Below are 16591 nucleotides of genomic sequence, written 5' to 3'. Positions count from 1 at the left end.
CAGTGGGCCCAGCTCCTAAGTTGACTCATTGGATATGTAAGGAAATGCAAAGTAATGAGAAGCAGGCTATTAACCCTGGTTGTTGTTATGTGGAACAGCCAAAATGAGAATGAAAAAAGTGCTGGGTCAGGGCTTGATGCTGAACCAAGCTGGGGGGTCACCCTAAGCTTCGGCCATTAGCCTCAAAGCCACCGAAAAAGGGAAAAATTATGTCCGAGCAACAGGGAGTTCCTCTAAGACCTCTGGGCACCAAGAAGATCGGTGCTGTAGGGGAGGTGAAAAACCAGGAAATGACTGGAACCAGGGGAGACAGAGCGAAGGAACTGGCTCGTTTCATGGCTCCGTTATCACCAGCTTCCTGAAGAACCTTTACTCTGAGGTGGATTGTGAGAGTAACCAGTTTGGGGGGCTGCGTCTCTGGTTTGGAATGCTCCAGAGCAGAAGAGCATGTCTGGGCTGATGCACACCCACAGCTCACTATTGAACAATCATCACAGGTGGCTGTAACATGATCTAGAGACTCCTGATCCAGGTTATTCCCAAGGGAACAGTCAGCCTGGTGGTCTGGATAAAAGTCACTGTGAGGTCTGTTTGTCCTGAGAAGGAGGACCACCCAGCTCCCCTATAAAGACCAGCTGGAACACCCCAGATGAAGCAGCTGATACGCTTCATATTCTAGTCCTGTGGGATTGACTCTACGATGACTGACATACCCACTGAATATTGCTGTTACACATAGATATGGTGAAAGCTATGATGAAGGGGACCCCTGTTACGTGGGCCCCCCATGTAACTTAACTGCTACAAACTCAAACAACCGTTTCATCAGATTTGTTAGCTTCCCTACATGGGAGGGACAAAGGGGACAGTCAAGGGACTGGACCCAACAGAGTGGAAATCTTCAGTTGGTTATTGAAAAATGGGATGAATAAAGCAGATGTTGATAGAGTTGAAACAAAGGTATTAATGCAACCCTACTGGCGATTGGGTGGGCCAAGGGGAGCCCCTATTGCTCTCCCAACATTACAGAGGCCCAAAAAAGCCCACTCTATTTACCCCAGTTTGGAGGAATTTAAAAAGTCTGAAGGCCAAGATTACAATGAGGAACCTGACCAGGAATCCCCTGGAGGGGTAGGGGTGGAGGGTGGTCAAGCAGGTTCGTTAAGTTAAAGACTGACAGAAGGGCCAGCATCTTCTGGCCACACCCCCAGCCAGGGACCTGAGGCTATTTGCACATGTATGGGTAAAATGGCCAGGAGGATGAGGAGAAACTTTCCTGGGACTCCTTGGTACCAGATAGCCCAACGCACTGTGATTCCAAACCCTGTCGGTGAAGTCTCATCAGCGGCTAAGGTTAGATTGGGAGGATATGGAGATGCAATGGCTGAAGGGATTAAGGTGAAAATTTGGATGAAAATTGGGGTATTTGAGCAGATCTTGAGTGAGGCGGTTGCATCTCCTTTTCCTGAATGTATTATTGGGATGGATATGATGTCTGACTGGGGATTGCTTCCCCTACCTATGCTGAAAACAGAAGGCATGTAAGCCTGCCCTCGGGCCTGTTTTAGCTGGACATGCTAAACGGGGACCACTAGAATGGCCCGAGCCCACACAGGTGGCTAACATGAGGCAACACAGAATGCGTGGGGGACAGAAAGAGATCACCACTTTAATGCGTGACGAGCTGCAAGTTGGAGTGCTGGTGCCCACGAATTTGCTGTACAACAGGCCTGTGTGACCTGTGGAAAGGGCGGACAGACTATCACGCTTAAATGAAGCTGCACCTCCCATGGCCTCAGCACTTCCGACATGGTCTCAACCATACAGAAAACACAGCAGGCTGACCGGGGCTGGTACTCTGTGATGGGCCTTTCAAATGCTTTCTTCTCCATCTTGATCTCTGAAAAGAGCCAACCCGTTTGCCTTCACATGGGAAGGATCCCAGTTTACTTTTACTGTGGTGCCACAGGGTTATCTGAACTCACCGGCTTACTGCCACAACTTGTCAGGAGGGATTTGGACTTAATGCAGGTCTCCAGTGTAATAATACACTATTATTGACATTATGATACTATCAGGAACAAAATATTAAACGTGATAATGACACACATGGCCAACCGGGGCTGGTACATAAATCCAGCAAAGGTCTCAGGGCTGCTCCAACAGTGAGATTCTTAGAAATGACGTGGCAGGAGCCACCCGGGATATTCCAAAAGTGACTGAGAATAAACTGCTGTCACCAGAAGTAAACAAGAAGCCCAGCATTTGGCTGGTTTATTGGATTTTGGAGAATGCACATTCCAAACCTGGAAATACTGCTAGCTCCCATCTGGCTATATTTGAGTGGGGACCTGACCGAGAGCAGGCCATGTCTGAATTACAAAAGGCAGTTGCACTCTTGACACCTCTGGGCCCTTATGACGCCCACTCCCCCGGGACCCATGCAGACTGGAGCTTGTAGCAAAAGCCTGTGAGCACCTCCCAGCAGTGACTGTTGGGATTATGAGCCAGAAAATTCCCAGAAGCTGCTGCCGGTACACATCATTAGAGTTAATTAGCATGTTATTGGTCATTAATTGAGACTGCCTCAATGACTGAAGGACATAAAATAATCCTAAAACTGAGATACCCATAATGTCCTGAGTGATGTCAGATAAACTATCTTAATTAATAAGGAAGGCAGTGCCCAGAATAGTTCCATAATAAAAGGAAATGGTTCAGACAGGAGCAGGCTGCCCAGGGGAATGCACGGAGGCCCACACCGTATCCGTGAGCCTTGTTTTCTCCAGGGAGCCTGATGAGCTGTCAGGACGGATTGCTGTGTGGGCTGTGCTCTAGGAACAGCTCTCAGCTGAACAGCAAAGAGCTGCTTAGTTTACAGAGGAGAGGGCAATTCCAAGATGAATGGACAATGTCCTATTTGGAAACTGCTGCATTAAGACCAGCAGATGGCAAGACTTCAGTTGAGGAAGGTAAGAACAAATCCGCTAGTGGGCTGAACTGCATGCTGTTTTCCTGGCAGTAATGGAAAAATTGAACAATGATAGGGCCCGTTTGAATTTTTACTGGCTTGTGGGCTGTAGCCAATGCCTGGTTGTACGGTCAGGTAGATGCACAGTGGAGAACTGGACTATTAAAGGGATGCCCATGTGGGGCACAGACCTATGGAAATCACTCTGGGAATTTAAGGGGCACGTTAAAGTAGGAGATGTCAATGCCCATCAAAAGAACCCCCTTCCAGGATGGGAAGGTGATTGGAACCACTGAGTGGACCTGTGGGTGCATTCCCTTGAGGTGACCACCTGGGTCTGTGAAGTGAGGGGACATGAGGGAGCTGCAGCAGTGCAGAGACGGGCGGAAGCCAGACATATTCCCCTTGCACCCTGTGAGGCACACAATGCCAACAAGAACTGTTCCGTCTGTCAACAGGAGACAAAGTCCCTGGGGGGACGGCCCCACCCAAGGCTGGCAAGTGGATTACAATGGACCAATGCCAGTAGCCCCTGGGAGCTATAAATGGTTCCTAACACAAATACACACTTTAGACTGGGCTTTGCATATCCAGTGGTAGATGCAAATGCTCAAAATACCATTAAAAGATTGGAACAGAAGATACTGTACCAATTTGGACCGCCAAGTTACATCTCTTCAGACCAAGACACACTTTACAGCCCATGGTGTCCACCAGTGGGCCAGGAGACATCCTATCAGATGGACGTACCATGTTGCTTATCACCCTCAGAACAAGGGTTTAATAGGAAATTGGAATGGGCAGCTGAAACATATGCTGCCTAAAATGGGGTGGGGCGAAGGCATGAGGGGCTGGCTTACACACCTTCAAGAGTGTAAGCTCACACTTAACACTGAGGTGGCTAAGGACGGTCCCCAGTGGATAGATTCCTCTGCCTTTCTGGGGGATCTGAGAAGAGGGGTGGGGTTGGATGCTGGTGCGACCATACATTTCCCCCCCATGTCACCACAACTTTCCTTCTTCCTCCCAGATGACGTGGTTCCGGGACCAGGGCTGCATTTGCGGGTGCCAAAAGCAGGGAAGCTTACTAAGCAAAAACCATACCCATAAATCTTTATGGCAGACTTCCTAAGGACCTGGTGGGGTGGACTGGGCCTTCCCCCCATTGGGCCAGGTTGAGAGCAGCCGAGCCGCCTAGTGGCAGGGACAGCCCAGTAGTTCTGAACCTGTGTAACCTACCTTACAGGAGAGGGAGTGGACTGAGGGGAGGCACCTGCTAGACTGGTACTGCTGCCAGCAATAGGGACCAGCACAGTAGCTGAAGCTAATGTCCCTTCCACAGGGGGAGAAGTCTGGATAAATTTAAATGACAAATGGAGAGGAGGAGAAATTATATAGAAGGTAAAGGGATGAATAAGTGGGCTATGCAGAGGGAAATCCAGCATTTACTAATACCTCTAGAGAAGCTCAGAGCAAGAGAATAATAGTATCTCCTGGCAAAAGCAGACCAGATACCCAAAAGGGTGAAGCTATGTCTGCCAAGACCACCTCTGCATTTGGGACCTGACGAGGCTGAATGACGGCCTGCAAACTGGAGTTGTATCTCTCTAGGAGAAACTCTGCTCATAGATATATTGATGAACTGGACCAAAATAAGAATGTCTGTAATGACTTTAAAGACAAATGAGTTGTCTTTAAATCTGTCCCCACCTCACACTGGCTTCTCCAAATGTCAGGCCTATCTGCATTGGTACTATTGTTTTCTCTGTTGTGTGAATGCTATACCAGATTAAGTGCTGTGACAGGCATGATCATTTTGCTGTGAGGAATCCCTGACCAGGGGTGGACTGTGATATGATGAGTTATAAGAAATACAAACATTTGGTCATTCCCAAATATGTATTTCCAGGTATATATGGTCTTCATCCACAATTCCTAAAAACACCTCTGAGCCTTAAAGGGGAAATGGGTGTCTTGTCATGTTAATGAGAGACTTTGGTTGGATCAGCCAATGGCTAGTGACTTAGTCAATCATGACCATGCAATGAAGCCCTCACAAAATCCCAGTAGTCTGGACCATCTCTCTCTCTCTTGCATCCTGCTGCTGTTGGAGAGAGCTTCTTGGGGAACCAGAAAGCTTCCACGTGCCTCTGAGCCAGGCCCCAAGCTCCACAAGAACAGAAGCTCCTTTATTTGGGAACGTGCCCTATGTAACTCTTACTCTGGCTGTTAACTTGTATCCTTTATTAAAATGATAAATGTGTTTTCCTGAGTTCTGTGAGCCCCTCTTCAAAGTGACTGACCCTAAGGGGGGTTTCACTGGAACCTCCCATCTGTAGCCAGTTGGTCAGGAGCACAGGGAACTGCCTGGGGCTTGCAAATGGCATCTAGAGTGGGGGTGTAGGGCAGTCTTGTAGGACGGAGTCCTTAACCTGGGGAATCTGGTGCTGTCTCTGGGCAGACAGCCTAAGAACTGAGTTGAGTTCTCAAACACCATGCTGGTGTTCGGGAATTACTTGGTGTTGTGCATGGGAAGACCCCCTCACACACACACTGGAATCAGGTCCAGAGGAGTTATACTGCTACATAAAAAAATACACAGATATACTTACTGGGCATTTACTATTTTCAGGCACTGTTAGGGGCTCACCATACATTTCATTTCATCCTCACAACCTGACCTAGGACTTAGTTCAACTCCTTACTAAGAAGGAAACTGGGCATTAGAAAGCTTACATAACTTGTTCAAGGTCACAGAGCTATTCAGCTGAGGATCTATAGTCTAGTTCTTAAAAACAAAACAGGCCCAAAATGGAGTTACTTGTGCTAAGGCCTGAGTCACCAAACTTAGACTTATTTACAGCTTTCCCAGAATGGTATCTTAAACGAGTCAATTAGGAATCCCTGACTGGCTTTAGTTGGGTAATCTTTCTGGTAGGATCCCTTCCATCCCCTATAGGAAAAGTAACCTTGCAAAAACCAGTATGAGTTTTGCCTAGTACAACCTCTCTGCTCTTACTCCCTCCTTTGTATTAACATCTTTCATTATGCACAGCTCCTCAGAGCTTCTTTCCATCTGCTACATGGGATGCTGCCTAATTCATGAATCCTTGAATAACACCAATCAGATCTCTAAAGTGTACTCAGTTGAATGTGGTTTCTAACACACTTCAGATGTCTGACTTCTGACTTACCTGCCCCCAGTGTGCTTGAACAGCAGGCAAGGCACAAAGCCATTGGAATGATTGGGGTGGGGGTGGAAAACGAACCCTGATGCGCTGGTAAATATTTACAGCTCTGGAGGGAACCTGATTTGTGGCATAGGCCAATTTCCATAGTGTAAATACTCCCAATGTGTCAAACCTGAAGCTACCAAGATGCACATGGAGTTTGGGAGAAATGCACACAAGCAGTGTTCAGGAGCGCACACCCACTGGCTCCACACACAATGGGAAGGAAGCATAACAGTAATGGGAAAGGATCATCAGGCTTGGATACCAGGCAGGTGTAAACTAGGCAAGACCTCATAGCTTCTTAAATGCTATAATTTAATTATAAATTAGTTTGACCATTAACAGTCAATCCACAAGCCTTCTCTGTGGACTAACCACCTATCCCCAGACTCTTCCTGTATCCCACCTTCTCTATGGCCAAAGTGAATTTAAAGAACTTTCTTTCCTAAGACCCCTCCATAAATGTGCTGTTTCTTGAGTCTAGTGGACATGTTGCTTCTGTAAACTGGCCTTGCTGCTGGTGAAGCAGAAACTTCTGGTCCCAGGACTCAGTCCTTTATCTGGCTAGCATCGTGATGGCTCAGTAAACCCTTTTAATTATTATTTTTTACTATCAATTTGTACATCACAATGGTTCAACATTCCCCTTCCCCCTCCCAGCCCCTGCCTGCCCACTCCCCTCCCTTTTGGTAACCATAACCACTAGTCACTTCTCTATGTCTATGAGTCTAATGTTTTGCTCCTTCTGTTTTGCTTTGTTTTTATATTCCACAAAGAAGTGAAATCATATAGTATTTGTCTTTCTTTGCCTGACTTATTTCACCGAGCGTAATACCCTCTAGCTCCATCCATGTTGTTGTAAATGGCAGGATTTCTTTTCTTTTTGTGGCTGAATAGTACTCCATTGTGTTTATATACCACCTTTTCTTTATCCATTTATCTATTGATGACACTTAGGTTGCTTCCGTATCTTGGCTACTGCAAACAGTGTGGTGATAAACATAGGGGTGCATTTATCTTTTTGAATCAGGGATTTTGTTTTCTTCGGGTAAATTCCTAGAAGCGGAATTACTGGGTCAGTAAACCCTTTTATTTCGGAGATCTCTTGAACTCTAGAGTTCCTGATTTGTCCGAGGCTCTCTTACCTTAAGCTTTTAGGCTTTTCAGTCTCTGAGCTAATGTGTTAGAGTGTAACTAAATGTTGCATCGCATCAGCTGACTGATGTTGGAATCCAGATGAGCAGAACACCAAAGGGGTACCGAGAAAACCTGTGGGCAGCCTCTTTTTATTTTTTAAGCTCAAACTAAATTATCTCACTTTACAGAAGCAGAGGTAGTAGTATTTGGAGGGCAGAGCTGTACTTGGGCGCCTGATACAGGAAACTGGAGAAAGAGTGAAAGGTGAAACCAGCTATCTCCCCACCCAGCTCCCATCACATGATTCTGCACCACAAAGCTTAAGCAATACGGTTCTGGCCCTCCCCGCAGGCCCATCCACCTCCTCACTTGCCTCCCAGGCAAGAGGCCCTTCCTGGAAACTGCAAGACAGACAGGAACTGCCTCCCATGTGGCTCAGGAGCTATTGAGGCTATTATATGTGCACTGTTGTTTCTAAGGTATTACTACATATGCATTTCTGCAAGTTAAATTCACTGTGGAAAATTCCAAGTTGTTTGTCTAGCCTCCTCCAAACTAATTTATGATGTTGAGCCAGTGCAAAAATCACTTGACACTTCCTTGTGAATGAAAACTATACCAAGAAGACATGCATGGTAATGTAAGCTTTTTCAAATGCTGTTCTTTCAACCATTGGATACCCGTGATTCCGTTACTCCAAAGCCTAGAGTCATGGTTTACTGGGGGGGCTGACATGCTGACAAATTTAGTTACCTGCTTACCCACACTGAGGTCTACTGCATTGCCCTAAAATTCACTGAATGCACCAGGAAAAGGAGACCATTACTTCCTCTGTCTTCACTGTATTTAAATATATCATTTAAAAGGAATATGTATGATAATAAGAAGTGAAGTCATTACATTTTATTAGATACTTTTAATTATAGGGCTAACTTCTTGGCAGCTTCACATGGTGACAATTATTTTACAATGCGAGACACCATCTAGTTATATCACTATTTTTAAACTTGAAAAGAATTTTCTACTCATAAATGTAAACAATCTGCTCTTTTTTGCACATGACCCACATGCAATTTGCCCTCTACCCAAGTCCCTCTTCTTTCACTATTACAACCCAATTTTTTAAAAATTGTTCAGTACCTAAGTGTCAGGAGCTATACCAGGTGATGGGTATTCAAAGATGAAAAGGTAATTCACTACCTTCAAGAAACTTCGTATCTAACAAAAAAACTAAAGGATTCATTGATTCAACATAGTTATCAACTGCTTTCAATGTAATGGGCACTTTTGTAGGTATAGCGAATGTCAAGCTAAATAAAACAGAAAAAGCCCCTCCTTCATGGCATTTATATTCTTATGGGGCGTAAGAAAAATAGTCTAGGAGGGAAGAATGTTATGAAGAAAAGGAAAGCTGGGTAAGAGGACAGAGAGAGAAATAGGTGAAGCCGTCTTAATTGAGATGGTAATCCTTACTTGAGCAGTAATCTGGGAAGGGTACTCCAAAATCAATCTGAAGGAAATGGAATATTGGGGCCAGGAAAATTACAAGCAGAAAGAACAGCAAAGTCAAAGGCCTTAAGATGACAATTTGTTAGAGTTGCTGCAAGGAAGTGGGTGTGGCTGGAGGGAAGTGAGCAAGGACTCAGGGCGCATCACGGGGAGGAGGTCATGAAGAGGCCGGGGGGGTGGGGGGGTCACATTAAGGACCCCAAGTGTTATTCTAAGTATGATGGGAATTCACAGAGGGCTGAGAGTGGAAAAGTGATATGAAGTTGATTGATGTTTTTAAAGGATGTTGTGAAAAGACTGTAGAGGAGCAAGTGTGGATCAGGGAGACCTTAGGATGCTATTTCAGTAGTTTGTCAAGAGAGGACAGTGGCTCAGACCAGGGTAGTAGTGAAAAAGGAGGTGAGAGAGGTCAGATTCAGGAAGTTTTTTGAGGGAAGCCTCTAGGAGCATTGCTGCTTGGACTACAGGTGCTATTATTACAAAAGAAAAAAACATTTCCCTAGTATTTACAACTGGACAGGCACATCTTATTTGGTCTTCATAACTTTATAAGTACTTATTGCAGCCAACTTAAAGATGAGGAAACTGAGTCTTAGAAAAATACCTTGCCCAAGGTCACTTAGATGGTAAGTGGACAAGCCAAGCCATGCATCCAGAGATGTCTGATTTCAATGGACGCAACTTAGGAACTCTTTTCTGCTGTGCTATATTACCAGGTGAGCTTATAGTACCGTACGTCTACAGTCAGGTTCACATCGGCTACTTCACCTGGAGCCATTAGTAAGTTGCCCTTGACAGGCAGTGTTTTTGATGAACTGAAATGCAATCACTGTCAGGTAAAGAGGACTGTTAAATGCAGCACTTTTTTAAATTGAAATTGAGCCCTTATATTTAAGAGTTGTCAGCTGTTTATCAGTCAAAACTTTTAAGCAGTACTCGGCCTTTTTAAAAGTTGGGTTAACAGAAGAAAAATATTCACAATTTAACTTAATTCAGTGAAAAAAATAATTTTATGTAATCAAATGACAATGGAAAGTCATAGTGCAACAGAGGAGAAATCACCTATTTACAGGTGGCTCAGAACCTACAACGCCGCAGCCCTCACCTCAATCAATTCTCCAGCTGCGCAAGTTTGGCATCTTTAATTTTCCTATTATGCTTTTCTTAGAACTAGCTAATTTGGATAATGCTTTTTTGAAGAAAATACTAAACTGCAAATTATCATTTCAAGGATGATACTTTCCTCCCTAAAGGTTTCAAATGGCGTGCCTGCCTTTTTGTCTTTATGACACTGTGGTTTAGATACTTGAGGTAATAAATAATCTTTGCACTGTACAGACCGACAAGCCATTACCTTCATGTCTGAGTATATGACTGTATAGATACAGGCTTCCTTATCTGGTATTATTATCCCAGACCCCATTGTTATGGTTGAGCAGGGAAGCAAGAGTCAACTACTGCCTGAAATTCTATACAGTTCATCATCAAAAGGTTGGTGCTAATGGGAACTCATCAACAATTTTTTATGGCTACACACACACACACACACCACAAACATAAATGTATATACATTCATTTGCCTACCTGTTGATGTCGGCCAAGGCCGTTACATGAGTACAAGTCCACTCTGTGTCTCCCTGGTATATAAACCACATCTACCCTGCATCATTGCATTCCGTTTTGGAACCAGACAAACGTGGAACCTGGGGCTTTATATCATGCAGTTATGAAACTGTATTGGAGGAGAAATCACTATGTTGTATGGTATATCCACTATACTTCAACAGGAAAAGAAAAAAAAACTAATGGAAAAAAGATAACCCCCCCCTTAAAAATCAGCACCTGAATCATTTTAAGATTCTTGTACATTATAAGAAGTTTGTCTTTTCATTTCATCTTATTGTAAGAATTCATTATAATGAATTTTGCTTATTACAAGATTTCGCACCTAGTTTGCTGTGATTGTTAACTAAATGAAAGATAAAATAATGTCCCTAATTTTGAGAGTTTTCTTTGTTTTGTTTTGTTTTTTTTAGTTGACAACCCAAACTCTTACTTTTTTTTACTATATATGCCATTTTGGTGCACTTTTTCTGGTGGCTTAATTCTAGGTGACCCAGTTTTCTTCCACCAGGGTTAGAGGTCATGAAGAGGAATAATGGGAGAAGCCAAAGACCAAAAAAAATAGTATTTGCACAAAAAGTGAGATCAGGTTAATAAATAACAACCAGAATAAAGAACTGGCAAAATCTTAAAATAAAGGGCCACACAATATTCTGGAAGCAGGAGACAAAGAACAAACAAAAGAGAATGACTTATCAGCTGGCAGGAGTTGATAAAGTTGATTCAAGATAGGCTGAGGGATTTAGTCACAGGAAACATTAGAAACAACAAATTAAGCAGGATGGTGGTGCTCAAAAATGTGGGTGTGGCCTTGTAAAAATATAAACTAGTTCTCTGAGATTGACTTTTACTTGTCCTTGGTTTTGATATCCTTGCATTAATGGTTTCATAATACAGAAGCATTGCACTATGCTAGTCCAGCTTGTTAAATGTAGTGACTTTTGAATCATACATTTCTAACTTAATTTTCTGATAGGAAACCCATCCATTTGGATAAAAAATTTTCTGATAGGAAACCCATCCATTTGGCTAAAAAATACAAAAAGGTTTCCCCAATTTGGAAAATGTTTCCTTTGGAAGGAACTGGCGAAATGATACACGGGATCTTTCTGTATATTTTTTATAACTGCATGTAAATCTACAATTATTTCAAAAATAACAAGAAACAGTAACAAGCAGTATGGCAGGAAAAATCTTATCCCCACCCTTTTTCCCCCATCCGCTAAAGTTTTGCTGACCATGACCTCCTCCATCAGACAGATAAACCACTTGTACTGGTTTCTTTAGGCAAGCTAATACAAATGTATACTGTTCCCCGCAAAGCCCCTACACCTCTACCTTAATAGTAGCATAGTTTTGCATCTTGCTTTTCTATGTAACAATGTATTGGATATTTTTCCACGTCCGTGTACTAATTTAAAAAGAGTATTCTATATAGAGAGAGCTGTTTTTGAGGTGTTCTTGGGATAAACTCTATTTACTTAGCCAGTCCTTTACTGATGGGAATTTGTATTGTTTTTTCAACCTTTTGTTAATAAAAGCTATGTTATGAGTAACCTCGTATATACATTTTTTGCCATTTTGATAGTTAATGCCAAAGTCCCTCCATAGGGATTGAGTAAATTCATATTCCCAACATGTGAAATATGCATGTCTCCAAAGTCTCACCAAGGGGTGTGTCATCAAACATTTTGGGTTTCTGCCGACCCAGTAGGTGAAAAAATCACATCAGTGAGTTTTAACTTGAATTTTTATTCCGTTCATTAAGTTGAGCCTCTCTCCATATGACTAAGAGCTATTTACCATTTATTCAGGATACTGAAGAATAACAATGTTACAAGAAAATGTCTGATAAGGAAGCTGAGTTTGAATGTCAGGCTTAGGAGAAGTTCCCCAGGGTTCTGGCTCTTAATTAAAATGCAGTGGCTCTTATTTAAGTGCTCAACGTTGTTCTGAAAATGTCAGACAGTGTCATCCTGTAAAAGGGGGCTCATCCTATATAATCCTAATCCCTTATTACTGACCAACCAATGACTTTATTAAGCCTTCCCTCTAAAGGGATCTGCACTGCCCTAAGGGGAAAAATAAAAATACCCATCATGAGTGCCCAAAAAATACTAACTCAACAAATACTGACAGCCTTCACAGCTCTTACATTCCAATGATGTAAGACAGATAACCTAATAAATAAGTAAATCACAGTTTGTTAGAAAGTGATAAATGCTATGGTGGATAAGACCATTTATGGAGGGTCAGGAGCAGTAGGGTCATCCGAGCAGGTCTCACCCAGATAATATTTGCACAAAGGAGGTAAGGGAGGAAGCTTAGTGATAGCCGGAGGAAGAGCATCCTGGCAGAGGAGGAAGTATGCCAGAACTGTTCAAGATACAGGAAGGAGATCAGTGTGGCTGGAGGGAAGTGGAGGGAGAAGAGGACGCTTTGAAAAGAAGAGATGAATTACAGGAGATAGGGCCAAACATTTCCGGGTCAAACGGATAAATCTGGCATTATTCCCAGCATACCCTGACGTCTTGCTCCTGTCTACATCTCGCCTTTGCCTCAGTGACTTAGCTTTCTAGGAGGGGCAGAGGCGACCCAGAGCTCCAGCTGCTCGGGTGGGCGGAGAGAGAAGACAATCTAAAAGCTCCCAGCCCATGTGGGCAAGCAATACCTTTACTGTTTACAGGCGGACAGCTGCTGACAACAAGGGGACAATCTCAAACCTTTCTCCCTGTAATTCTACTTTTCCTGAAGCCTTCCTTTCCTTACTAAATTTAAATCTTTTCCCTTGGAACTCCTGTGATTTGAGCATCTCACGAATGGTTTGTCCCGTTAGGTCAACCCCATGTCTGAATGTCTTCCATTTCAAGTTCACCTTGGGGTGATATTAATCAAAACCACATCAGACACCTCTACAAAGACTGAAACCTTGTCTCTGGGCAACCTGGCCAACAAGTTATCAAATATCTGTCCCTGACCTTCAGATCTGGGACAAGCACAACTATATTCTCCACAGAAAGCAGGGAGAGAAGCTCTACCTTTTTACACACGTCTTAAGAGCATCTGTAAGGCTTCAGAGAAGCAAGACAATGGCACTCAGGACAGAGATAAGCCAGGGGACAACAAGCCCAGGTTTCTGCAGGGGCACAGGACTGATGGGAAAATCTCCTCCAGGATGCACTGAACACCTCTTGCATTGACAAAACCGCCATAACTGCAGACTTGCATCTGCACACTATTTTCCACATTGCTTTCACCCTTGCACCTTTCAACTCTAGCCCCCTCTTGCCTCACCTTCCTTTCCTCTTCCTTACCACCCACCCCCGCCCCAAACACCCAAAAACAGAACTTTGCTCACCAGGCAGAATGGCTGAAAGAGATAGAAAGGCCCTACAATCTCTACAATTCCAAAACTCATAAAGCACTAACAAACCTTGGGTGTCGCCTACTTCATTATCCCCTCACCAACCACTACAGATCCAGAGGGGTCATGCCACTTGGATAAGAACAAATTGCTCTAGTGTTTAAGGAACGCCCACTGCTATGGGCTGGTGGCATGGAGCTGGAAACCATTAGAAGACCATCAGAACATGTCTCTTGGACGAAGTGACCCTCATGAAAAGTGGAGGCCAAAACTCAAGAGAAATGAAATGGCATAGTTGAGACAGGGACCATGGGGTTAGACAGAGTAGGGTGAGGGCCTCTGGAAAAAAACAAAGCAAGACAACCATTGTGAGATTTGCTTTGGCCTGCTAGGGGGCCCAGCTTATTTTTCTAACTTTACCCAAGTGCTGCTTTTCTTCCTCCAGCCCTAAACAAATGATTTGTTGCAACTTGAGCAATGTAGCAAGGAAGCCCAAAACTACTGCAAGCCCAAAACAGCACAGTAAAAAACAGGAAGGATTCCATCTTGAAACCCAATTAGTTAAAAAGTAAGACAGTAACTCAGCCCACCTTGGGGGCAAAGCAAGCAGCCTTGAGTGATATGCTTCCAGACCAGGAAACTGCTATCCTGGGAGAAATCAGAGCATTAAAATTCTTGTAAATAACCAGGAAGACTAATAAGAAACTTAGTGTTTCTTCAAAGGTATATGGGACCACTTAGGAGGTGTACATCCCTAGCACTTGGTCTCTCAACTGCCTATAAATCCCCTAGACAACGCACCACCCCTGGGCTCTCTTGTCCCCTCCTGGGTTAAGCCAGGAGCTCTGTCTTTCCGCTTTCTCTCTAAATAAAAGCCTCTGCTTTGCCCTCCTACCTTGACTGTTCGCAAAGTTCATTCTTCGGCTCCGTGAACAAGAACCCCAGCATCAAAGTGACAACACAAGATGTCACAAGTTGTTGACAATGTGAGGGCTCTGACTTAAGGACAGAGTACCAAGAAGAATTCTGGGCAGCTCCAACCTGGAGGGCTTAAGCGGGACTCCCAAAGACCTGGTAGTAGCATCATGTTGCATGCATTTTAGCATGGGATGGATTTTCCTGGCTGTGGCATCAGTGTCACATTGATAATGTCAACATCTGCTTAAGTTTAGTTTCCTTGCAAGAAAAATGAGCCAGATATACACTCCATGAGAACGCTGGTACGTAGAAATGAAATATGTGAGCTGCTTTTTAGCACACACTTACATCTGCCTACCCCACACTCAATAAATGGCATCCATCGGGAGCCATCCTTGCAATATCGCCAAAGAAGCGTCTTCCGGAGATTGTCCCACACCACGTCTGGAAGTTTTACTGTCAAGACTGAAACCCCGCCTGATGCTACTCTGTTCAGTGCCCAGGTAAGTATGTCAGAATTGCTCAGCTCGTACCTCGGCCTCCCTACTCAACCCGGGCACCTGCTCCTCGGTCGTCCTGCCTCGGTCGTGGCGCCAGTCGCCGCCGGCCGTCCGGACCCTTGCCTGTGCGGGCACAGCGCGCCCCGAGGTGCTTGCGCCCGGCCGCCCACCCGGCCCTCACCTGATGAAGGGGAGGAAGGGGTTGACGTGCCCGGAGAGCACGGCGACCACGTAGGAGATGATGAAGGCGGCGGACGACCAGGTCACCAGCAGGAAGGGGACGAAGGCCATGCCACTCAGGAAGCGCAGCATCGCGCCGCCGGGAGGGCGCTGGGCGCGGCGGGCTGGGCCGCTCGGGCTGCGGGGGCGGGAGCCGCGCACGTGCCGGCCCGCGGGGCGGCGGCCCGGGCGCGTTGCCGCGGGCGGCGGGACCGGAGGCCCGCGACGGCGGGCCGGCCGGGCCCCGCGGGGAGGCGAGGCGTGGGAAGCGCAGCGGGCGGGAGGGCGGCGGCCCGGTGGGGGGGGGGGGGGCGCAGGCCGCCCGGGCTCGTTGCAAAGCCGGTGAAGTCACCAAGCGGCGGTCCGCCTGCTCGGAGGCGCGTGGCGACCTCCTGAGAACGCGTCGCGGGGCAGCGGCGGCCCGGCTCCTTTCGCTTTTGGTTCGGACTCCGCGGGGGTACGCGCGGACCCCGCCCAGGCGGTCCCCCGGCCGCCCGGCTCTTGCGCAACTCCGGGAAACAGAGCGACCGCTCCCGTCCCTCCTTCCCCCGGGGCTTCCGGGCTGCCCGGCCTCCAGCCCCGAGGGCGTCCCCCCCGCCGCCCGCGCGTCGCGGGGGAGAGGGTGGTGGCATCCACGCCGTCCCGCAGCGCGGCCGCTGCTGGAGGCCGGGCGCAGGTGCTTGGTGACGTTCGCCAGGCCGCGCGGCACGGATGTAGCGCCCACCTGCCTGATGTCCACCTGGACACCACAAGTGTCGGGGGTGGGGCGGGACTGAGCCTTACGGAGCCTGGGCGGCCCCTCGTGCTACCCACAGTTCCTCTTTTCCACCAGAGCGGACTTGGAGTGTTTCCTAGAAATTAGATTTCTTTCTCCTTCCACGGATCAGCGTTAGCTCATGCTTGGAGCCAGGACCTAAGAGGAATAAAGGTGACTTGATACATTTCAAAACCTGCAAAAGGGAGTTGTGTTCTGGACGCGCTTTTAAGCATGGTGATTTTGAGGTACAGTAAAAGGATGCTGAGCCCCAGGTATGCTGCTGAGGTCCTTGGGTCATTAGGGACCAAAGGTGGATTTCTTTCAACTACATAAACACTTTTTGGGGTGCCACACCCAGCT

General features: G+C 45.9%; 1 protein-coding gene across 5 annotated transcripts in view; it reads right to left on the bottom strand.

Moving 5' to 3' along the window:
- DRAM1 (DNA damage regulated autophagy modulator 1) overlaps positions 1 to 16386 on the bottom strand; it is a 73211-nt gene extending 56825 nt beyond the window's left edge. The window contains exon 1 of one of the 5 annotated variants that reach the window (XM_037007124.2): positions 15437 to 16386. In XM_037007124.2, coding sequence (XP_036863019.1) covers positions 15437 to 15567 — 131 coding nt within the window. In that variant the 5' untranslated portion in view covers positions 15568 to 16386. Of the gene's footprint in view, positions 1 to 14732; positions 15234 to 15436 lie in introns of those variants that run through there. The other 4 variants (XM_073213720.1, XM_073213719.1, XM_017681281.3 and 1 more) reach the window with 4 other exon arrangements.
- Between the last annotated feature and the right edge of the window lie 205 nt (positions 16387 to 16591).

Source organism: Manis javanica, chromosome 10 (genome assembly GCF_040802235.1).
Source record: "Manis javanica isolate MJ-LG chromosome 10, MJ_LKY, whole genome shotgun sequence".
NCBI classification, from domain to species: domain Eukaryota; kingdom Metazoa; phylum Chordata; class Mammalia; order Pholidota; family Manidae; genus Manis; species Manis javanica.
Note: the sequence above shows the minus strand (reverse complement) of the source record. Positions and strands in the feature narration are given on the sequence as shown.